Source organism: Eubalaena glacialis, chromosome 11, assembly GCF_028564815.1.
Source record: "Eubalaena glacialis isolate mEubGla1 chromosome 11, mEubGla1.1.hap2.+ XY, whole genome shotgun sequence".
Classification (NCBI taxonomy): Eukaryota; Metazoa; Chordata; class Mammalia; order Artiodactyla; family Balaenidae; genus Eubalaena; species Eubalaena glacialis.
The window spans coordinates 10207747-10232338 of NC_083726.1; the positions used below are offsets into that span (position 1 = coordinate 10207747).

The 24592-nt window shown below is 53.9% G+C and overlaps 1 protein-coding gene across 1 annotated transcript; it reads left to right on the top strand.

The window, feature by feature from the left end:
- Positions 1 to 2: 2 nt before the first annotated feature.
- Positions 3 to 1340, top strand: KCNJ4 (potassium inwardly rectifying channel subfamily J member 4). The gene has a single exon (XM_061205151.1). It carries the CDS (start codon positions 3 to 5, stop codon positions 1338 to 1340), a length of 1338 nt encoding a protein of 445 aa, XP_061061134.1.
- Positions 1341 to 24592: the final 23252 nt, after the last annotated feature.

Here is a 24592-nt window from a genome sequence, read left to right on the forward strand (position 1 = left end):
ACATGCACGGGCACAGCCGCAACGGGCAGGCCCACGTGCCCCGGCGGAAACGCCGCAACCGCTTCGTCAAGAAGAACGGCCAATGCAACGTCTACTTCGCCAACCTGAGCAACAAGTCGCAGCGCTACATGGCGGACATCTTCACCACCTGCGTGGACACACGCTGGCGCTACATGCTGATGATCTTTTCCGCGGCCTTCCTTGTCTCCTGGCTCTTTTTTGGCCTCCTCTTCTGGTGCATCGCCTTCTTCCACGGTGACCTGGAGGCCGGCCCGGCGGGGGCCGCGGCGGGGGCCCCGGTGGTGGGAGGCGGCGGGGCGGCCCCGGCGGCCCCCAAACCCTGCATCATGCACGTGAACGGCTTCCTGGGTGCCTTCCTATTCTCAGTGGAGACGCAGACGACCATCGGCTACGGGTTCCGCTGCGTGACGGAGGAGTGCCCGCTGGCAGTCATCGCCGTGGTGGTCCAGTCCATCGTGGGCTGCGTCATCGACTCCTTCATGATCGGCACCATCATGGCCAAGATGGCCCGGCCCAAGAAGCGGGCGCAGACGCTGCTGTTCAGCCACCACGCGGTCATCTCGGTGCGCGACGGCAAGCTCTGCCTGATGTGGCGCGTGGGCAACCTGCGCAAGAGCCACATCGTGGAGGCCCACGTGCGGGCCCAGCTCATCAAGCCCTACATGACCCAGGAGGGCGAGTACCTGCCGCTGGACCAGCGGGACCTCAACGTGGGCTACGACATCGGCCTGGACCGCATCTTCCTGGTGTCGCCCATCATCATCGTCCACGAGATCGACGAGGACAGCCCGCTGTACGGCATGGGCAAGGAGGAGCTGGAGTCGGAGGACTTTGAGATCGTGGTCATCCTGGAGGGCATGGTGGAGGCCACTGCCATGACCACCCAGGCCCGCAGCTCCTACCTGGCCAGCGAGATCCTATGGGGCCACCGCTTCGAGCCCGTGGTCTTTGAGGAGAAGAGCCACTACAAGGTGGACTACTCGCGCTTCCACAAGACCTACGAGGTGGCCGGCACGCCCTGCTGCTCCGCCCGGGAGCTGCAGGAGAGCAAGATCACCGTGCTGCCCGCTCCGCCGCCCCCGCCCAGTGCCTTCTGCTACGAGAACGAGCTGGCCCTCATGAGCCAGGAGGAAGAGGAGATGGAGGAGGAGGCCGCGGCCGCTGCCGCCGTGGCCGCGGGCCTGGGCCTGGAGGCAGGCTCCAAGGAGGAGGCGGGCATCATCCGGATGCTGGAGTTTGGCAGCCACCTGGATCTGGAGCGCATGCAAGCCACCCTCCCGCTGGACAACATCTCCTACCGCAGGGAGTCCGCCATCTGACCTCCAGGCCCGCCCTCTCGCTTCCCACCAGAGCCTCTGCCGGGGGTGGGCTGCCAGGACACCTCCACCGCACTCAGGACAGAGTGGCTCACCCTGGCTCCATGGACCTTCTGGAGAGAGCTGGGGGCTGCAGAGACTGGGAGACCCCTTCCTACTGACTCCAGAACCCAGGCCTGGGAAAGGGCCAGGATACCCTCGGTCTGGTCAGCCCGGGTTCTCCAGCACCTACCCACTGGCGGCTCAGGAACCCCAGACCCACCCCCCTTTCCCCACCGACCCTTCAAGGACATTCCCCCTTTGCTCTCAGAACCTTGGGGAAGGCGGCTGGACTGTCGGGGGGTGGGCATCTTGGGGTTCTGGGGTGGGCCGGTGGTTAGTTTGAGGGGGTGGGAGGGGTGTGCGTTTCTTTTGCATGACTGTGGTCTGTTGCTCATGACTTTCTTTTGTAAATATCTATAAATGGAGAGATGGAGGCACCACTTCCACCTTCTGCCATTTGTACCTGCAGGACGAGGAGGTGCAGCCCCTCTCTGTGCACCCCTCCCACTCCGCACCCATCAAGCCCAACCTTCCCCTGCCCAGCTGGCTGGTCCCTTGAGACCCTCGGAGCCAGCTCTCTTGGCCCCTGGATAGTGCTAGGTTTGGGTGCAGAAGTGGGACCTCAAGGAGCAGGATAAGGGCCATCCCTCCCTGTGGTCCCTCTGGGCCTGCAGGCCCAGCCCAGGTTGACAATGGAGTTTGTAACTATATATTTTTAATAAAGTATATGGTCCATTAGGGGTAGGCTGGTTGAAGATGGAGGGTTGGGAAGAAGAGACAGAGGGAAACAGGGAGAGAGAGAGAGAGAGAGACCAACATGATGCGTGTCTGTGTGTGGTACATATGTGTGTATTGTGTGTGTGTATGGTATGTGTTTGTGTGTGTGTGGTAGGTTTGTGTGTATTGTGTATGTGTCTGTGCTCCTGTCTGAGAGACTGACCCTTGGAGGGAACTTTATCACCTGCTGGTCTCCTTCCTGGGAGCCAGTGGGAAGGATCCTAAGTGGCCCTAAGAGGTTTGAGTGGGTTTGAGTCAGAGCTTTGCTGTTAACAAGCTGTGTGGCTGTCAGCAAGTTGCCCATCAGCTCTTGGTCTCAGTTTCACTATCTTTAGAATGGGATGAACCATACCTTCTTCCTAAGTGATGATGGGCAGGGGAAGCCTGTGTGGATGTCAGCCAACCCTTTATGACTCAGGGAGAAGTGGGAAGAGCCTGCTTGGTTTACACCCCACATACCCACCCCCACCAGGCTGGGCTGATTAACTTGGCTGCAGGATACCGCGGTGGGAAGGGCTCTAGGGGGCAGCCGGGAAACCTGGTCATAGTCGGACCTGGTCTCTGCCTCACTGTGGGACCTTGGGTGAGTCCCTTCCCTGCCCCGGGCTTCAGTTAGCCTGTGCTGTGTAACAGGCCACCCTCAACTTAGACAACAATGGTTTATTCTTTCTGCGGTGCTGTAGGAGGGCTGGGTGGCTCTTCATCTGGTTTCTCTGGGCTCACTCCAGCAGCCTTGCTCAGCAGGGAGATCAGCCAGGCTGTAAGATCCATGAGGGCCTCACTCACGTGTTGGGCAGTAGGTCTCACTGTTGGCCTGGGGGTGGGGGGGCACGGGGGGCCCCGGTTCTCCTCCAGTGGCCTCTCTTCCTCCAGTTGGCTATACCAGATCCCTTCCTGGCGCCTAAGAGGGTGAAGGCAGAAGCTGCAAAGTCTCTGGAGCCTAGCCTTGAACTTGTATAACATCACTTCCATTGCATTTTATTGGCTAATCCCGGTCACAATTCAAGGGGCAGGAAATCGACTCCACCCCTTGGGAGCATGGTCAAGTCCCATTGCAAAGGGTGTACACACCAGGTGGAATTGTGGCCATAATTGCTCATCTATCACAGAACCTTCGAGTTTGAGGGTTCCTTCCATCTCTAAGTCTATTTTACAGGCCAACTGTGTACCCAATATTCAGAGTATGAGGAAGCAGAGGGCACCCTCCCTGCTCCCAGGAATCTTCTACGCAAAGGTGCCAGCTCTCTCAGGAAACACAGGGAACCAGGAGGCAGGCTCACCTGCTGTGAAGTGCTGTTGGCTGCTTGTGAATGACCACATTTCATCAGGCAACATTTGGTCATTTGGGTAAATCATGGTGCATTCCACATGCCTTAACAGTTTAATAGGAGAACCTGAGGCCTCTTTCCTGGAGAAAGGGGTCCAAGTCCCCAACAACTCATTACAATGTCTCTTATTTGCATAACACCTTTCAAGGTAGGTGGGACAAGGGTTTGGTCTCAGAGAGGAAACTGAGGCCCAGAGAACAAAGGGGTTGGCCTGAACCAAGGTGTCAGAAGCCCAGGGGCTGGGTGCCCCTTCACTCCCGTCCTCCCTGAGGCAGGGGCTAAGAGAGGGGGTAGGGGCTGCCTCTTTTCCTCCTTTGCCCCCACCCAGATTTCCCAGAGTGCACCTGTGACCTTTGGGGGCCTCGAAGGGCCTACAGGGGCCACTCAGCAAGACAAAAGTGCAGCCGCTCACCTGCCCACGCTCTCAGAAGAGCCCCAGGTGGGAGCACCCCAGGGTCTCACCCCCCACCCCATCCAGCCCTGCAGACCCCTGGGAGGACCTCGTCTATCTCATCCTCTCCTGCCTGCTTCATCTCAGTGATGCTCTGGTGCCCTGGGCTGCCAGCGGTAGCTAAAGAAGACCTCAGACTCAGGCACCCTTGGATACAGCACCTTCGACCTGGAGCACATCTTAGAGGCTGCCCAGCCCTCCATCCATAAGGACAAGAGAGGAAGGGGGGTGGGCCACCCTAAGAGGGCCTCCCGTCCAGAGTGATGTGGAGGCACTTCAAGGTCCCTCCCGGACACCTTCCTTGTGACCAGTTTGCCACTTTGCTCAGACACTTGTGACAGTGGCTCCTTAAGGAGGGCCCATCTCTCTGTTTACGTGCAAGTAGGACACAGGATAGGCAAGTTTTGACAAGCGCCCGAAGCAAGGACTTTCTGGGGTGTCAAAGCGGAGGGCACTGGGGGTGGGCACAGGGGGCGGGGGCCACAGGGGTGCAAGCCCAGAGCCCAGAGGCGAGCACGCAGCTGCAGGGAGGCTCCAAGGCTGCAAAGCTCTGCTGTTCCGCTCTGCGCTGACTCACCTTCCTTCTCCCACCTGCTCCCCTTCACAGCCCTCCCACCTGCCTTCCCCTCCCCTGCTCCCTGGCAGGCAGCTCCTCTGATCTCTCACTTCACTCCCGGCTCCTGGCGGCACTGAGATAGGGGGGATCGCTGAATCTGGGGGTGTAAGAACCTTAGATATATATCACTAGCTTGGAGTCAAGGAAGGGGCCTTGGAGGAGTCGCCGAGCCCTTCCTGGCTCCACCCCATCTCCCCTGAGGGGCCAGGAAGTGGAGGCCCTGTCCTGTCCCCTCTCTACACTCCTTCAGTCACAGCCCCGGGACATCTGGTGGGAGAAAGGGAGAGAGAGGTGAGGGCTCACCCAGCTGACAGCCTGCCCTCATCCCGTCTAAAACCCCACCACTCGGGTCTAATTCTTCTAGGTTCATCTTTGCTTCCTCCTCCCCAGCTTCTGAAAAAACGCATTTTCCTTATGAAGGCAAATTGCGTAAGGAAAAATAGAAAAGAACCTAGAAGGCATTCAACTCAGCTGTTTCACCTCGTCGAATTCTCGCCTTATCTTTGTTAGGCTAATTTAGTTAGATCCCGTGGCTATGATCCCAGCCCCTTCTTCCTGGATCTGGTTTTTCTCACCGTAGCTTTTTCTGAGTACTGATTTTCTTTTGGTATTGACGGGTTCTACACATTTTCCATTTTTTATTTTTATTTTTATAGAGGGTCCTGTGGCCCAGCACTGCTGAGCAAACCCCTGGTGGGGGGAGGGGGGTAGCTGAGGATACTGGCTGTTTTATTTATTTATTTGTTTGTTTGGGCCGTGCCGCGTGCTTGCAGGATCTTAGTTCCTTGACCAGGGATTGAACCCACGCCCTCAGCAGTGAAAGTGCGGAGGCCTAACCTCATTTTCCATTTTTAATGACAATATAATGTTCATAATGTTCAATATAATGTTCAATATAATGTTCATAAAATCATAGAGGTCAGCGGGCCAACCCCTCATTTACAGATGGGGAAACTGAGGCCCAGAGGGGAATAACCTTGAACTCCACTCTCCTGGACCCCAGCCCCGTGCCCTTTTCACCGCACCAACGACACACTTTGTGGGGTCCGCTGCAAAATGAACATGTGTGTCCCTTGTTCACAAGTCGGGAACACTGTGCCATTAAAGGCACTAAAAATAAAACTTTTTCCTTTCTTCAGATTACCTCCTCTGCTCATGTGCATGCCACATCATCCCACTGGACTTCACTCATAAAACTTACAAGTTCAAAGAAAAAATTAAGAACTTCAAGACAGAGACCACAGAGCACTGAACCGAGCTTGGGTCCCTCCCATGAAGCCAGCTCTCTGATGAGCTCTGTTGGCTTAACCCTTCCCCTCCTGTATCCAGATGAATCTCAGCATTTCTCCAAGATACACAGTGCTGTGATCAACATCTTCGTGCCTTTTTCTTTTTTTTTTTACTTTTTTTCTTCTTGTGGCTATCTGCTCAGGCTAAGTGCTAACAAAATTCTGGACTGTGTTTGTCAGACTCTCTAAAAATGCAACCCCCAGCATCTGAACCTTTGCACAAGGACGGTGTAGAGCTGGGTTCCCAGGATTAGAAAGGGGAGAAGTTTCAAAACCAAGCTCCCCCTCCACAGCTCCTCCAGGGGCTCCCTGTGGAGAGGGTGAGCGCAGATAAGGAAGACCGGCTGGCAATGGGCACAGCGCTGGTACCGGGGCACGGAGCCAAGAGCAATGGCATTTATGTCAATATTCGTAGAGGAAAGATCATGAGTATGAGAGCCAGGGGGTCCTAGGTGTGAATTCTGCCACTACCAGTTACTAGCTTTGTGACTTTGGGCAAGTTGATTTATGTCTAGGAACCTGTTTCCTCATCTGTTAGGAAGGGCCATTCATATCTGTGTCACATGTTTGTTGTTTGGGTTAAATGAGATCTCATACTTGACCGGGCACAGCATGGTCTTGGGCATATTACTGGATCCAAATAAATGTGAGGACTTCCCTGGTGGCGCAGTGGTTAAGAATCTGCCTGTCAATGCAGGGGACATGGGTTCGAGCCCTGGTCTGGGAAGATCCCACATGCCGCGGAGCAACTAAGCCCATGCGCCACAACTACTGAGCCTGCGCTCTAGAGCCTGCGAGCCACAACTACTGAGCCTGCGTGCCACAACTACTGAAGCCCGTGCACCTAGAGCCCGTGCTCCACAACAAGAGAAGCCACCACAATGAGAAGCCCGCGCACCACAAGGAAGAGTAGCTCCCGCTCTCTGCAGCTAGAGAAAGCCCGCGTGCAGCAACAAAGACCCAACACAGCCAAAAATAAATACATAAATAAACTAATTTAAATAAATAATTAATTAATTAAAAAAATAATAATAATAAATGTGAGTTGTCTTCCAGTCAGGATTTTGATGCGTTTACCATATGAGACACAGTTTGAAAACTGACCCCTGAGCTTCCTGGCAGCCATGCAAAAAGGGAAAACTGATAGGTCACTCAGATCACAGTATATGAGGACTGGGAGGCTAGAGAAGGAGTTTGGGTTCTGAGTTACTATGTGATCCCGGATAATCTCTTCAGTTTTCTGAAACTCATTTCCTTCATCTTCAAAGTTAGACACTGGACTTAATGACCTCCAGGGACCTGGCACATATGTTCCTGTGTCTTTCAGAACATCTGAAGGTCTCAGGGAGGCCGTGGGGAAGGACAGAATTGGCACTTGGCAAAATTGGGTCGACGCCCAAGCCTATCTTTGTCCCCTCCCGCAATCACTGGCAACCTCCAGGGCCCCCCACTTACTCTGTTCACTGCCTCAAACCTGATACAGAATCCCTACACAAGCCCTTTGGGATCCCAACCAGAGGCATTTGCCCAGGTCCTGGCCATCAGCTCACACATCAGCCCCACCCATTACAGATTTCAAAGGCCTTCTGTGTCATTCATTCATTCCTTCATGGAACAAATATTTGTTGAGCACCTACTACGCGCAAGGAGGAGCCTGGTCTAGCAGAGGGGATTCAGCACTGAACCAAACAGGCAAAGATGTGGCTGGGGCCTGGGCCCACAGCCGTTCAACCTTGGGCTGTGGTGCTGGGAGAGAGCTGGGAGTCCTGAGCCCTCTGGCCTTGGCCCTGCTGCCAATGCCAAATGGGACCGTGGGCAATTCCCAACACTCCATGCTCAAGCTTGGGACAGCAGCCAGGGCTCCTTGGTTACAGTCGCCATAGCTGTCCACTGCGCTGCAGGTGCCATGGCAACAGGGCAGGTAGGCCAGAGCCCCTGCTGGCTGGTGTCAGCTCTCACAGTGCCCACAGTGGGAAGGAGGCCAAGAGGGGATTCCTGGTACCCATGGATGGGGGAAAACAGGCCCAGGGAGGGGGTTTGAGACGTCATACAAAGAGGCAGGTGCAGAGCTCAATCCAGAATCAGGCTCCTGACCCCTGACCTGTCACTAGGATTGCCTCCTTCTCGGATGTGGCCCCTTGGAATGAGGGTCTGGAGGACAGCACCTGTGCCTCGTGCTTCTGGGACCTTCCCTGCCAGGCAGAGCCAAGGCTCAGCTTGCTGTCCTCTCCTTCTCAGCTCCTTCCAGGCCTGTCTAAGCCCTTCCTTCCTCTCCTCCTCCTGGGCCTCCCTGCCAACACCTGGACCGGGGGGCTGAGGGCGGGTCCGTGGAGGTAGGAGAGGGTTCAGGGCGTGGGGACGGAATGGAGGGTTCTATTATTATACCCATTTTACAGATGAGGAGGCTCAGCGAGGCCACATGAATTACCCAAAGTCATAGAGCAGCTCAGGGCTCTGCCAGGGCTTTCTGGCCTTACAGTTGTTGGTGTTTTAGTCCCTGAGCCGCAGCAGAGGTTGGCTGATAGGAGAGCGAGGTGGGGGAGGCGGGCGCGTGTCGGGGGGAGGACAGCTACTCTTGGGGGGCTGGGCCAGGTGAGGAGGTGAGTCCAGCAGGCTGAGGAGCCTTTTCCTGCAGGCAGTGGGGAGACCTGGGTGGTCTTGGAGCAGAGGAGCGAGTGATGGGAGAGGCCTTCGGGAAGCTGCATATGGCGGCCAGTGGGCTGGAGTGGCCGGCAGGTCGGCAGCCCTGATGGGGTCCGGCCTCCGTGAAGCCTTTAAGCTGCTTCTGGGGCCTCTGAAAGAAGCTGGATGGGGCAGCAGGAACAGATGGGGCAGTTTTCTGGGCTCAGCGACGAGACAGGCAGAAGCGGGGGATGCTGCCAGAGGAGCCTCAGCAGGGGGACGTGGCGGGACAGATGACTGACGGGAAGTGGGAGGGGCAGCTTGGCTCCTGTCTTCTCCTTGACAGGTGCGAGGAGGGAGGACACGCACAGGTGAGCATGGCGAGCGGGCAAGGTGGGAACCGTGGCGAGGATGGACAGGGCTATTTCTAGTCCAGTCTCTGCAGGGAAGGTGTGGGTGACGAGGGGGCCCACAAATGGCCTTGCCGCCCCCTGGCGGCCCAGAACCCAGGCTGGGGGCTGGGAGCACGGCCTTTGGCCCTGGCTCTTGGTGGCATCAGGAAGGACACAGCAGAAAGGGAAGGGCTAGGAGCCCGCAGCCTTGGCAAGGGGCCAGTGGCGCCCCTTCCTCTCTGGGTTGTCCTGAGCGATTTGCTTCCCCTCTCTGGGCTTCAGCTGTAAGAACGACCCAATAACAACTGTCCAACTTCCACAGGGGCCACAGCGTGTGGACTAGATGGTGTCGTGCACGTGGATCCCGCCACACAGCGTCAGGCCTGGTCTGCACTCAGGAAATGCAACTTCCTTCTCTTCCCTTGGAGACAGGTGAGCCTGACTTGAAGATCTGGAGAATGAGTTTGCAGGAAGCAGCGGGCAGGGGAAGGTAGGCTTGAAAAACTCCCTCTGTCATCCTGGCCGCCTCCCCGCCCCCAGCTCTCTGTCAGCCTCCCTGGGAGACACGTCACAGACCTGAGCCCACCTCCTCGAATTACAGATGGGGAGACTGAGGCCAGCAAAGGAGAAGGGATCTGCCCGTGGTCGTGCGGTAACTCAGATGCCCAGCTGAGGCCAGGGCATCCCAAGCCTGACCCTTCTCCTCAGGCCTGTCTGTGAAATGGGGGTGATGATGGCTTCCTGCCAGGGCGCGGCTTGGGCTCACTGAGCTAGTGTGTGAGAGGGGCCGGCACACAGTAGGTGCTCAGGAAACGGCTTCGCCTTCTGCTTATTGAGGTCACGCTCAGGTACGCCGCTGTGGTTAGCGCACAGGCTAGGGCGTCATCCAGGCCCCGGCTGAATCCTGGCTTTGCCACTTGCTGCTGAGTGATCTTGCACAAGCGACTTGGCCTCTCTGAACCTGTCTGTTTTTCTGTGAAATGGGGAAAGCCGCAGCTACCCCTCCCAGGGCAGCTGGGAGGACAGAGAGAGATGACGAATGCACCATCAAGCCCCAGAGCAGCACTGTCCTCTCCCTCTTCCCAGCCCGTGTCCCCCGCCTCGCACCCCAGCATCAAGGCCCACACCTTGCCACTCCTGCAGGGCGGAGAGCCTGGCCTCGAAGAGACTGAGGCAACCTTTCCCATCTGGCAGGGAAGTGACTCCAGCTCGCCTCAGGCCCCCAAAATAGAGTCCTATTTCAGCTTCCAGCTCCTCCGTGGAGAGGCCCAGAGCTCCGTGCGAGGGTGTTTGGCTGCTGAGGGCCTGCAGCAAACCCCCTCCCCCCTCCCCCATCCTGCCAGGCATTGCCAAGCTGTGACCTTGGGCCTCTCCTGCCTCTGGGACACTATTTCTCCCAGAGGGCCATCATGCGAATCAGGACCCCCCAGTTCTCCACTGTATTATTCAAATGAGGTCCCGGGAGCCTTCAAGCCAGTCCCTGTTTCCGAAGCCCTATCCCAGGGAGAGCAGAAATTCTCAAGGGGGCAGAGGAGGGAGACAGGATGCTAGATCAGCAGTGCAGCCATACAGCTTACTCATTCAGCCCCACAGAACCTTCTCCCCAGTGCTACACAGTTTCCTACCTCAGTGCCTTTACACCTGTGGTTCCCTTTCCCTTCTCCTCATCTGCAGCTGGGATTGGAAGCCAGACTGCCTGGGCCCAGAGTCCATGCTTTTAACCACTCTATGGTCACTCTGGAAGGAATCTAAGTAGAGGGATGGCATGAGCAAAGCATGGTCCCATGAAAGAACGGACTGCTACAATGGGCAGAATGTTTGGGGTTTCTGGAGACACAAGGGGACTTCACTCTTTCCGTTGTTTTACAGATAAGAAACAGGCACAGAGAAGTGCAATAATTTGCCCAAGGTCACTATTGAGTGAGGAAGCTGGAATGTGAGCCCGGGGTGGGGTGTGTGGGGGGTCTGTCTCCAGAGCCACACCCCACACCCTCATAGCTGGCCTCTGGGCAGGGGTTCAAGAGGTTTGCTAGGTGTGGAATGGAATGAATGCCTTGATGGGATTCTAGCCGGTGTGCCCACTGCTCACCAGCTGTGCATCTTTGGGCAAACCTCCTCGCTTGGCACACCTGCCTCACCTGTCAACGTGGCGCTAAGAACTTTCCCGGTGGAAGTAGGGGGTTGGGGGACCCACATCTTGGGGCCCTTCGACTCTCAGATCCTAGGTCTGGTGAGTCGGTGGTGGGTGGGAGGTGGGGGCAGGGTGGGGCAGGCGGAAGACTGGAGATGCTTCAGCTGCATCCCAGTGCATGAGCCCACAGGTCAGTCAGCTCCTCTGGGTTAAAAGTGAAGTCACATTTCCAGAAGCCCAGGCTCACAACTGCTCAGCTTCTAGGCAGGCAAAAGGAGACAGGCCCTCTTCCAACAGTTCCAACCCTCCCAGAATCCATTGGCCAGGCTTGAGGCACATGCCCTGAGCCCACCACTGAGGCCAGGGGCATGGACCACTCTGATTGGCAGGCATGAGTTATGGGCATGGAGAGGCTCCTTGTTTTAATGGGGAGATTGGCAACCTGGGGGGAGATGGAGGGGGAGGCCAGAGAGGCTGAGAAGGAAGGAAGGAGCAGGGAGGAAGGAAACCAGGAACCAGAGATGAAAGACAACGGCTGGGCAAGAAGAGGTCCACCCTCTCCAGCCTCAGCTAACGTCTGGTCGGACGCGAGCACAGAACCCGGGAGTCGGGGACAGGCTCTGCTGGGCTATGTGACCTCAGGCAAACCGCACCACGTCTCTGAGACTCAGTTTTCTCATCTGGAACATGGGTGCAATAGTACCACCAACCTCATGGGCTGTTATGAGAGTGTAAAGGAGATTAATCACTTAGCTCATGGCAGTTGTTATTTTTATCTTCATCCTTCAAAGTGCACCTTTCAATCCTTGTGCAGGTGTTGACCCTGGCTCCGCACCAGACGGTTGGCAAAGCCCCTTTCTAGCCATCATCAGCTGTGGTCCTGCTCCTGCCCTGGGAGGTACTGGTATCCCCATTTTACAGGTGTGAAAACCAGCCTGGGAGCTTGAATTGCCTACGAGTCAAAGTTCCTCAGCTGGTCAGAGCCGCGACCTCACCGGGACTCTGAAGCCTGAGTTCCTTCCATCACATCAGCTGTTGGCTGAATTTTTAAAAGTGAGGGGGGGGGGGGAAACCGTTCCTCGCCTCAGTTTCCCCTCCTGCCGCAGAGGGAACCAGAATGATCCCATCCTCCCCTCCCCGGGGAAATCCACGCCAGGCAAGTGGTTACTAAAAATTCTCGGGCCAAATGCCAGCCCCAGGGGTCCCGGCGCGATCCCCGGGGTCCCTGTCCCACAGCGCCGCCCCGTGGTGGCCTCGGGGGCTGCAGGCTGAGTGCACCCGGCGGACGTGTACCCTCATTCCGGTCCCTGCGGTGTTGGGAAGCCCCGGCCCACCGCTCACAGGGTCTCTGAGGCTTGAGCCCTGCTCCGCCCTCTCTCGGTATCCAAACCTCTCCGCATCCTTCACGCCTCCTTGCCACCGACACCCAGAGGGCTCCTCACACCGTCTCATTAGATGCTCCTCCACTACCTCGAGGCAGGACAATTCGCCCGTTCTAGGCGCGGAGATTCAAGCTCTGGAGGTGAAGCCACTTCCAAGGAAAGGGCAGAAGGTTGGAGGCGGGATTTGGGCCCAGATGTCTTTGTCCCCATATTTTGTTTGGGACACCAGAATCTGCTAAGTGCTCTTCACAGACATTATCCAGTCCAGCGTTGCTCCTGCTGTGGCCCCCGGGCATCCAGACCAGGTCACCGGCTGCGCTGTCAGGTATAGTAGCCACGACCCACAGCGAGCACTTGACTCGTGGCTGGTCGGAGTTGAGAAGTGCTGTAAATGTAAAACACACAACCGATTTCGAGGGCTTAGTACTTAAAAAAAGAATACAAAATATCTCACTTAGAATTTTTTATGATTGATTACATGTTAAAAATTATACTTCAGATAAATTGGGTTAAATAAAATATGTAATTAAAATATTTTATTTATATATTAACTAAATTTTATTTTATGTATTAAAATATATAATTAAAATTTTCTGTAAGGGACTTTTCACCTGTTTCTTTTCACCTTGTTATGTAATTAGTACTAGAAAATCGAAATTGACAAATGTGGCTTGTATTTGTGGCTCAAATTTCCACAGGACAGCACTTGACCAAAGGTGCCCATTCCTGGGCCCCACCCAAGACCCCTGACAGCCTGTCTGGGATGGGACCCTGGGACCTGCATTTTAACAGGGGCTCTTCAGGGATTTTGCAGACCACCAAAGTTTGAGTTGAAGCTCCAGAAATGTTTTTGGCTTGTTCGCTGTTATATTTCTCAGGATCTGGCATAGGGCCTGACACATAGTAGGTGCTCATTAAATGTTTGCTGAGTGAATTAGCACATCCAATGCTCATAGTAGGTAAGTAGAGGAGATAAGACATTTTTTTAAAAAATAGTAACTATGGGACTTCCCTGGTGGTACAGTGGTTAAGAATCCGCCTGCCAATGCAGGGGACACGGGTCCGAGCCCTGGTCCAGGAAGATCCCACGTGCCGCGGAGCAACTAAGCCTGTGCGCCACAACTACTGAGCCCGCGTGCTGCAACTACTGAAGGCTGCGTGCCTAGAGCCTGTGCTCCACAACAGGAGAGGCCACCGCAATGAGACGCCTGTGCACCGCAAAGAAGAGTAGCCCTCGCTCGCCACAACTAGAGAAAGCCCGTGCACAGCAACGAAGACCTAACGCAGCCATAAATACATTTATTTATTTTTTAAAAAAAGCTTGCTGCTAAAATACGTCTAATTAAGAAAAAAAAATAGTAACTATGGAGTTCTGAATACCAGCTAAAAACCCAAAATTGACTTATATGTTCTGAGAGGAAATATGGCCAATATATATTGCTAAAGAACATTATCTACATAATCTCATCAAACAAAATATTTTTATATAAAGGACAAATGGTCTGGTTTCTTCAACAAACAAATTGCAAGGAAAATAAAAGAGTTAGGGTAGGAACCTATAGATTGAATGAGACGTAGGAGACATTGACCAACTACACGCTCTCACAGGCCTTATTTAGATCCTGACTGAAACAAACAAATAAACAAACAAACTGATATTTGATGATGTTAGGAAATTATTGTTACAGGATGATAATGGGACTTGGGTTTCTTTTAAAGTCCTTTCCCCTTAGAGATACATATTCAAATATTTAAGGAATAATTTATATGACATGGGATTTGCTTTAAAATAATATGGGATGGGGGAGCTGGTGGGGATAAATATGTTGATTTGGTATATGTCTAAGCTGGTTGATGGTTACATGGGAGGTCATTTTATACAATTCTGTACTTTTGTATATGTTGAAAGGTTTCCATAATACACATATTTTCAAAATAAGAAGTCAAGTCACTTCTCACTAAGGCCAACTGGTAGTTCAGAAGTGATTTGACCCAGATAAGAAGAATAGTCCTTCTTTACCTTGGAAAAGATCAAAATCAAAAGATTTATCATTATTTAAACAGACAAACTAAGCTTCAAGACAAAAGCATTATTAGAAACAAGGAATATGTAACTCCAGGAAGATATAACAATTCTAAACTCTTATGCATCTGATAACACAACTTCAAAACATACAAAGCAAAACAAGGAGACATAAACAAATCCATGATCATAATCAGAGATTTTATCACAACTCTTTCAATTGCCCATATATCAAGAAGATAAAAGAATTGCTAAGGATATGGAAGACATAAACCAGAAGATATTAAATGTCATTAGTAAACAGGAAAAGTAAATTAAAGCCACAATGAGTTGGAATTTTACTCCCACTAGCTTGGTAAAAATTACAAAGTTGAACAGTTCCACATTTGGCAAGGATATGGCTCAGTGGGGACTCTCCTTCCCTCTGGGTGGAAGTAAAAATTGGTTCAATCTCCTTGGAAAATAGTTTAGCCTTGCCTAATAGAGTTGAACATGTTGCACACACAATAATTTAACAGTTCTCCTCCTAAATTTGTTATTTAGGAGTACATATATGTGACCAACCTATAAGGAAAGTCAGAAGAGGAAGGAGGGTGCAACTGCGGAGGGGCACAAACGTGTGCTTCTAAGATGCTGGCAATTTTTATGGATGGTGAGTACGTGGATGTCTGCATTGTTTTCCTTTGAATTGTATATTCTTTGCATGTACATGTTAACAATAAAAATGCTATGCCTATATATTTGCCTATATCACATCTGTATGTAAATGCATAAGAGGTCGGAAGGAGACCCCAGACTGTTCACAGCAGCTCTTCCTAGAGAGTGTCATGCTGGGGGGGGGGGGGTTGGAATTCATATTTTATTCAAATATTTCTTGATTGTTTGCATGATTTTACAGTAAGTGTGTATGACCCAGGTAATTTTAAAGACCCAATTAGAGCAACTGAAGCAAGACAAAACCCAAATGCAATTAGCAGGAGAAGAGTGAATATGCCAAAAGGGCATTTTAGGAGGCAGGTCTGTGGAATGGAAAGAGCTGTCACTTTCTGGTAAGTCATGTGATTTCCCTAAGGCTCAGTTTTCTCAACTGTAAAATGGGCCTAATGGGGTCTGCTCTCACAGGGGTCTCTGGAGGACTGGGTGGGATGAGATGAGTGAAGGGCCTGGCTCATCCCTGGGCCCACCGTGTGTGTTCAGTGCACAGAGATGCACGTGAGAGAGGTTCAAGTATTTTGGAGTTCAGAGGAGGGGGTAGAGAGTGTGGGATGGGGAGCAGACTCAGCTGACTCAGCTGGGGGAGGTGACATGTGTGTGCCAGCCTTGGGGAACTGGGAGAATGTGGAGATGGGGTAAAAGAATGACATATTTAGCTGGTGGATAGGGGGTGAGGAGGAAGGGGCTTGTCCAGGCTGTCCAGGTATGGGGATGGGGGCAGTGATGGGGGACGAGGTGGGGAAGGAAGAGGCTTCCCTCAGGATAAAGGCTGACACAGGCTTCATTTGGAACCAGAGACGTCATGCAAATATATGCAAAAGACCATGCAAATTAACCCAGCTGGTGGCCAGTGGGAAGAGGACCCAGCTGGTGATTTTGTTTCTGTAGTGTGGCCCAGGGCCACCTGTAACAGAATCACCTGGGGAACTTATCCTAGTCCCCCACCACCCCCAAACCCACTGCTTCCACCCTCTGGAGCTGCAGCCCAGGAGTCCACATGTTTAAGGAGCTCCCCAGGTGATTATTTACTTCTGAACTCATTTATTAAACATGCACATAATGTGTTATAATTATAACACATTATGATATATGCATGTTATGATATATAAGATAAACATTCAAACAGAAAAGTAAATCTCCTTCTCTCCTCATTCTCCACCCCCATGCCCAGAGGCAACCACCAGTACCAGTTCCTTTGTGTCCTTCTGGAAGCGACTCTGCACATTCCCAGGTGATTCTCTCTGACCTTTCAGATCCACAGCGTCTTGGAGTCTTAAGGTGATGTCTCTGGATCATTCACAGACCAAACTGTCATTCATTCATGCCTTTGTTCACTCACTCAAAATTCACTAAGAGCCTGCGGGACTCATGCCAGGCACAGCCCTGTCCCCAGGAGCTCACACAAGAGGGGGAGCCATTAGCAAAGGCAGCACTGCCCAGTGGCTAGCTCCCAGCTCTGCAGTCAAGTGGCCTTTTCAGCAAGACCCTCACTCCCTGAGCCTCCATATCCACAACTGTATCAGGTAGTAATGGTACCTGGCTCTCAGGGCAGTGATGCTGTGGGTCAAGAGAAATGATGAGAGCAGAGCAGGCTCTTCAATAAATGCTTGTTTCCTTCCAGAGGACAAGCCTTGCCTGAAGCAGAGACAATGAGAACAGGGAGATTTTTCCAACATAGGCTGGCTGGGCTCGGGGCCAATAGGAATGAATTGAGGGTGGGAAGGGGGCTTTGTTATCTCTCCCCTCTCTCAGGAAGAGATCTCTCCAAGCTGGAGTTTTGGGTGCTCTGGGGCCTGGGAGAGCAGCTGTGACTACAGCATCCCTTGGTCTGGTGCACAGGGACCCCAGGTGATAGAGGAGCCAAGCAGCTCACTCTGGATCTCTCTGAATCAGCCCTTACCTTCAAGGCCTGCCTCCTTCAGGTAGCCTTCCTGACTGTTCCAGCCAGAAAGGGAAAAGGAAAGAGTGTTTATTACCTGCCAGGCTTACTAGGTGCTTGTCACTGGGCCTGGCACTTTCATACTTCTTAAAATCTAACTTAATCTTCCCAACCCCTCTGGAGGGAGATAGTTCATACCATTTCACAGGTGAGGCAGCTGAGGCTTGGGGAGGTGAAGGGACTTACTCAAGGCCACACAGGGAATCAGTGGCTGGGTATTTGTCTCCATGGGGGCTCTGAGCCTCTCCTGTCTTCTCCTTGGGACTCCTCCCCTGAGGGCCTGAATCTCCCAACAGTAAAGTCCCAGGGCCTGTGGAGGGACTGGGATCGCTAAGTTCCTGTAGCTCAGGCACTCAGAACTCAGTGACCCTGGCTGATCTGGCCTCTCTCCTCCTCTCTCTAAGCCTCGATGACCTCATCTGTCAAATGGGTAGATTACCTCACCTGTCATAGGGAAGCTGTCTGTGAGAACATCTACACATACAGTCCGTCCTCAACTCTTCCCCCTGCCCTCTCCAGCTCCTCCGGCTCAGAAGGCCCCAACAAGCTCAGCACCCCCCAGGCACCATCCAGTTCCATGGCCCCCATCTCCTGGGCCAGAATCCTGAGCTCTCCCTTGAAGTCGCCCCTTCCTTGCCCCCCACACACAGTCACTAAGTCCTGTAGCTTCTCCCAGCAAAGGGTTCAGCAGGCTTCTGCTCCCACAGAGATGCAAGCTCCTCCAAGGGTGGGCCCAAGCCAGGGTCTTAGTTTGAGCCGCTGAGCTCTAGGAACCCCCTCTGTCAGGTTCCAAAGCCTCACTGTTTTCGGACCACCACATAATTCAGCTGTGGCCTGGACCCCTCCAAGGCAGAGCGATCACCAACACTCAGGGCCACCTGTTCAAGTGACATAGCCTCCCAGAATCATCCCTAGTTTCCCAATTGTAAGTGAACACATTCAGGGCACTTCTAGGGGTCGCAGTCTCAGTCCTGAGAGCTTTCGGTAGTCAGGGCCCGTCTTCTCTCTGCCCGTGCCCCTCGCGTCGGCCCCGGGCTTGGCACCAAGGAGCACCCCCGCCCCGCGTGACCCGGGCCCGGCCTGCAGCGCCCGCGGCGGCCACATGGGGGCAGCAGGCGCGCGCCCTCCGCGCCGCCCGCCGTCCGAGTTCTAGCCCTGGGAGGCAGCCCAGGACGCTGCGGGAGGAAAAGCATCCGGGAAACGGGGGGAACCTAGGCCTGGGGCTGGCCTGGCGTTGACTCCCCGCTAGGGCCCCAGGCAGGTCGCGTCACCCCCGCAGCCTCACTTTCCCCATCTATCAAGTGGACATGGCAGTCTGCAAGGGCCTTTTTGACCCTGGCAATCCCGGAGCAAGATTTAGTAACAAACGGAGAGTGGCTTTTGTGCCCGGTGTCCCTGCTCACAAAGCAAGGTCCTGCCTTGGTCTGACCGAAACCTCTCATACCCAGGTGGGGAAAAGGAGCCAGGAGAAGGAGGTGAGTCCCCTGAGGTCACACCTGACTCCAAGCCCAGCTCCCTGCCCGTGGAGGAACGGGGGAACCCGAGTTCCCAAAGGGGAGGGGATTTGCCGGTGCTGTCACACGAGGACAGGGCAACGCTGAGCCTCTGTCTCTGCCCAGTGCGCCCTCCACTGCCTCCCTGGAGGTTTAAGGACTTAGCAATCCCACCCCCACCCCTTACCTTGACTTGGAAAATTAAACGGAACAGGAATCGGCAGCTCACTCTGTGCAAGCAGCTGGAGAAGGGAGAGGCTCCACAGGCCCCATGGGACGTCCTGGACTCAGGGAATAGCCCCCTTCACAACCTCTGGAGTGTCTGCCACGTGGGCCCTGGCAGACCCTGAGGACCAGGACCTGCTTCCCACTTGGCCCTCTTCCCACGTTGCCTCAGGGCCAGCCTAACACAGCCCCTTCCATCTCCCTCAAGGAGAACAAAGCTGGGGGTGGCCTTCGCAGCCTCTGTGCGTGGCCCGTCACACGTGCACAACACAGCAGCTAGGAGAGGCAGATGAAGATACTGACGTTCAGAGTGGGTCAGAGGTGGGGCCGGGACTTGAGCCTCCCTCTCTGCAGGCTGTCTATACCACTGAGCTGCCCACTACATACCTCAGAACGGGAAAGGAGGGCAGAGGGGATATTTGCTGAGACTCTGCCTCGAGCCTGGCCTGGGCCTGGCACGCTTGCCTCACGGAGTGCTGCAGCTGCTCTGAGAAGCAGCCGCACCATGCATTCCACTTACAGATGAGGACTGAGCCATGGCCACCAGAACGAGTGAGCAGACTGGGATTTGAAGCCAGGTCCGGTGGCTCCCACACCTGGCACAGAGCCTAGGGTCTGACCTATCTCCTGCACAGGGGCCCTGCAGGCTGCTTCTCCGTGTGGTCCCAGAGCCCAGAGACCAGCAAGGGGAGTAGGTTTCTAGGGTGGCCTGGGCAAGTCAGGGCACCTCCCTGTGCCTTCGTTTCCCCAGCCCTACCCACTCATAACACAAAAAAGTACTAAGGATGGGAATTCCCTGGCAGTCCAGTGGTTAGGACTCCGTGCTTCCATTGCAGGGGGCATGGGTTTAATTCCTGGTCAGGGAACTAAGATACCACAAGCTGCGCGGTGTGGCCAAAAAAAAGAAGAAAAAAATGTACTAAGGAGAGCCTTCCAGCCGACTGGGCTAGCGTGTTCCAATCAGTGCCAGTGGTGGGGGAGAGCATCATGGGCCAGGCTTCCAGGACACCCCCGCCCAGGTTAAGGAGAGAGGGAAAGGCACAGCCAAGGACAACCAGGATCAGCATCACCAGGGTCAGCATGATGGGCCATGGTGGGAGTGGCAGGGCCAGAGAATGAGGGGCTGATGTCACGAGGGTGACAGAGTTGCGGTCCTCCCCTGCCACCCAGTACTCAGGTCCAGGCGGTGCCCAGCCTTGGCACAGGATGGTAATAGACACACTCTTGGCCTCCAGGACTGCCCTGGTCAGAGAAATACATCAGCAGAAGGGCCAGAGATTGCCCGCCCTCTTCATCGTGGTTGTCATTGTCATCATCACCACCATCATCGTCATCAACATCACCACCATTATCGTCATCAACGACTCCAAAGAAGTTCAAAGAATTTCCTCCTGATCCGAGTGAAGCCCATTCCATGGAAGCAGGAGGCTGGGTGAGAAGCCCCCTGGAGGCCTCCCCTGCTGGGGTGGGGAAGGCGGGCAGAGGCTTGAAGCCTATCACATGAATTCTCTGCCCGGGAGTCCGGGAGACTTCTCAGAGGAGGTGGCCTGTCCTCTGAGCTTTAAGAAACAGGTTTACGGCTCCACTCGTATGCGGTACCTGAAGGAGTCAGGTTCACAGAGACAGAAAGTAGACTGGTGGTTGTCCCCGATGGTGGTGATGGTTACGCAGCAATGTGAATGTACTTAATAGCACAGAACTGTACGCTTAAAAATGGCTAAAACGGTAACTTTAAGTCATATAGATTTTACCACAATTTAAAACACACACAATTTTCATTAAAAATTTTTTCTTTTTTTTTTTTTTTCTTTTGGCCACGCGTCTTGCAGGATCTTAGTTCCCTGACCAGGAATCGAACTGGTTCCCCCTGCAATGGAAGCATGGAGTCCTAACCACTGGACCACCAGGTAATTCCTTAAAATTTTTCACTGAAAAAAATTTTTTGATTGAAAAAAACTTCCAAGAAAAAAAATGAAATTTACATTTTTATTTAAAAAACAAGAACTGAGCTGGAATTGGGCAAGCAGAGCAGGGGAAAGGGGAGTCCTGCAAAGCTGTAGAAGAGGAAGGCGAGTGTGTCCTCAAAAGGCAAAGGCACTGAAGTAGGAGCACAGAATGAAAAAGAGGAAGGAGGTGGGGCAGTGCTGGGGGCGGGGGGAAGGCAGGCAGGGCACCGTGCACACACGCCTGACTCCCTTCTCGCAGTTGTGCGTCACCCCCATACCTCCCGCCCCGGCCTGGGACCCCAACCTTCCCCACACAGACTCACACTGAACGAGACATTCCAGGCTCCCAAGACCTCTTGGTTGTCATAACTCAGGGAGTCTTAGTGTCCTGTGGTCCTCCCTCCCCTACCCCAGCTGTCACACACAACCCAGCCATCTGAGAAGACCCTCGGGTCTGTCCTCTGTTGAAAACCTCCTGGGACCCCCACAGTCTACAGGATAGGATCCAGAGGCTTTGGCCTGGCACTCAAGGCTCCTGGCCCCAGGTGACCTCTGCCATCACTCCTCGGGGGTTGCACCAGACCCTGCACCCGCCCTGTGGGCACCAGCGCCCACCTCAAGGAGTGGCCCCATAGGAGCCTCTGCTCCTGGAAGTCCTGGCCCTGCCCACTCTCTCCCTCAGCCCGTGCCTTCCCTCTCCCTTCCTCTGGGAATGCCTTCTCCCGTGTCCTCCGGGGTTGACCTTGCTTCCTCTTCTGAGTGCCTCCTGTAGGTCCCGCCTCCACAAACTCCAGGTCCTTCCTGGTGGCAGCGCACAGCAGGGGCTCAGGCGGAACCTGCCGAAGGACTGGTTTAAAGCAACTTTGCCGCCCACCCTCTTAAGTCAGTGGGAGCAGGTGGGGCTGGTAGAGAGTCGGGTGTCAGGAGCCCTGGGTTCCTGCCCTATTGAGATTTGCTGTGTGACCTCAGGCAAGGGTCTCCCCTCTCTGGACTTTGGTTACAACCTTCTAGGAAACGTGGCCTCCTGGGAAGTCAATGCCAAGGGACGTGCTCCATCAGAGAGCAGTAAAGGTGGGGCAGAGGGAGTCATCAAGGGCCATGACCTGAGGGCAGGGCACCCTCATTGACAGGGCCAAGGCCATCAGCCCACAGTGGAGTTTCCTGGATGCTCACACTCACACATCCCCAGAACTATGACCAGCACTTACCTGAACCGGCCCTGGCCTGCTGGAATGCCAGGGAGGGGCCAGAGTTCCATCACCACCGCCACCACCGCCATCAAGCTCTATATCACCGCCATCATTCTCATCTCCATCGTCATCAAGAAGTTCAAAGAATTTTCTTCTCTAGAGGGCCCACCTCTGGCCTGCTCTCTGTACACACAGTGGGCTGGACAAGAAGGTCTTTCTAGGCCCCTGGGAGGGTCTGGAGGGAAGCTCCCGTGATTCTGTCCCTGACCTCTCAGGAGTGCAAGGGAGGGAAGGGACCCCACTTTACTGAGCACCTGGTGTGTGCCAGGCACAGGGCTCTATTCTCCATAAACTGCAAGGCAGGATTTTTTCCCCATCTGAAGCAGTGGCTCAGAGAAGTCAAGGTTGCACAGTTGTGGGTACACGAGGGGGTATTAAACCCAAGTCATCTCACCTTCAGTTTGCTCATCCCCCTGCCCGGTGACCCCGTGCGCTGTGAGGCTGTGCAGTGCAGTTAGGAGCCAGGCTTGGGAGCCTTCCTGCCGAGGTTCGAAGCCAGCTCTGCCTCTTACCTGCCACGTGACCTTGAGCAAGTCACTGCCCTGAACACCACAGTTCTCCAGCTGTTAACTGGGGATGCTAATAGCACCAGCTCCCAGGTTGGCCTGAGGGCCGGGTCAGCCTGTGGAGAGCACGTAGAACCGAGCCTGGCGCACCACCGTGAGCGTTGCTTAAGCCTCAGGCAGCATGATTAACATTTCCCTGCCGGGCAAACTCCTCCTCCTTTAGTACCTTCCTGACTACCCTCCCAGGCCCAGCTGCCCTCCCTCCTCGGGAGCTTTTCTCATCCTGCGAGGTGAGGGCCAGTGACCCCCCTGCGCCTCCTCATGGCAGCCCGTGCCCCTCCTGAGAGCGGTGGGCCTGAGTGTCCTGCCAGCCCCTCGCTGCATCTGAGGCCCAGCCCAGGGCCAGCCTCGGCAGGTCTGCTGATGATTGAATGGGTGAATCCACATCCATTTCCTCCTCCCACTACTGCCAGCCACCTCCTCACCTCCCAGGACTTTGTGGAATCTTCCCAGACCTTCTGCTGCCCCATCTCACAGCTCAGGCCACGGGCTCCGTGGTCCTCCCCAGCCCTCATCCCTCCACTCTTCAAGTACAGGAGGGGGCTGTCCCTACAATCTCTCCACTGCCCTGCACAACTCCTGGCCTCAGTCCTGCCTTCCAGGAGCCTGGAGTCCTGACATTCCCCTACCCACTGGCTGTGTGATATTAAGCAAGGCCCTGCCCCTCTCTGAGCCCCAGGGATGTCAGCTGTAAAGGGAGGAGAAGAACCCACTTCTCAGTGCATTGCTCTGAGATTAAAGAGAGGAGGTGGGGAACTCTTTGTAAACTGTAAAGCGTGGTGCACTTTAGAGATCTGTATTAGTGGGTGCTAGATGCAGGCTGGAATAGGAGTGGAGTGGTGGGAGCTTCAGGATATAATCCCAACATGGGTTGGTTAGATACCCCCTCCCTTCTCTCAGAAGAACTAAGTGGGAGGAGGCTTGTTTCCCGTGGCCTTGGAGTCAGAAGACTTGGGATCAGTTCAGTTGAATTCATTCCTGCCTGGCCTGAGCTCCTGCTTTGGGCCAAGACCTGTGCCAAGCACCGGGACCAGGTGAATCCACGGTCTCTGTCCCCAAAGAGCTGAGAGCCTGATGGGGAAACAGTTCTGGAAACCCTTTACCATCAACAGCGTGAATCAGGGAGCCAAACAAGGAAGCGTGACTGCTGTGAAGTGGGGGAGCTGGGGGGTCCTAGAGGGGTTCCCAGAGGAGGCAGCTGCTGCATAGAGTGAACTGGAAGTGGTCAGAGTCTCCATCTCCCCCAGAACTCCCTGGTAATGTCTCGAAAAGCCTCAGAGAGGAGGCAAATTAAGTCTTGAAAGAAACTGCCGTAATTCAATCATAAAAATAATCCCATTAATTTAGTCAAAGAACCACTTAATTGAATTTCTTTCCAAACCCAGGCCTATTCAAAAAGCCAATGAATCCAAATGCTGCTAAATTTAAAGTAAACTCCCAAATAATTTAATGAACGGGACAGTCCAGTCAAGTCCCTGATAAATCTAGCCTGAGCCATTCCAGTCCTATGACTGCTCATTCAATCAGCTTATCCTTTTTTTTTTTTTTTTTTTTTTTAATAAAGTGTAATTCAGGCAAACAATAGTCCACTTTGGTCAAATAACCAGAAAGTTCAGGATGAAGAGTTAACTGAGAAATCCATCACGCCTGCTGGCCAGCTGGGGTGGCATCATGCGGTGATGGCCAATGGGAGGGCCAGGAGCCATGGATGTGAACTGGATGTTGGCTGCCCCCTGCACCCCAGCCTTGTGCCCTCAGGGAGTCATTCTACAGCTCTGAGCCTCAATATCAACATCTGAAAAATGGGGAGGTGGCTGCGAGAATTAAAACAGGAAAGCAAGGAGAGGACACCCTCCTTCCCTCGTGCCCTCCTTTACCCGGGGTGTTGTAGGAGAGGAACCTGCAAACTCTGTTGACCCACGAGTTTCCCTTTCTGTAAGATGGACTCTTAAACTTTTAACTTAATGTAGTTTTTGGAATGGAAAATATTTTCACGTGGATCAAAATTCAAAAGTTACCAAAGATGGTACAGTAAAAGTCTCCCTCCCATGACTTTCCCTCAGCCACCC

Bases quoted from the DNA above. Each gene is read 5' to 3' on its own strand.
- KCNJ4 (XM_061205151.1), top strand. From the start codon at position 3: ATGCACGGGCACAGCCGCAACGGGCAGGCCCACGTGCCCCGGCGGAAA.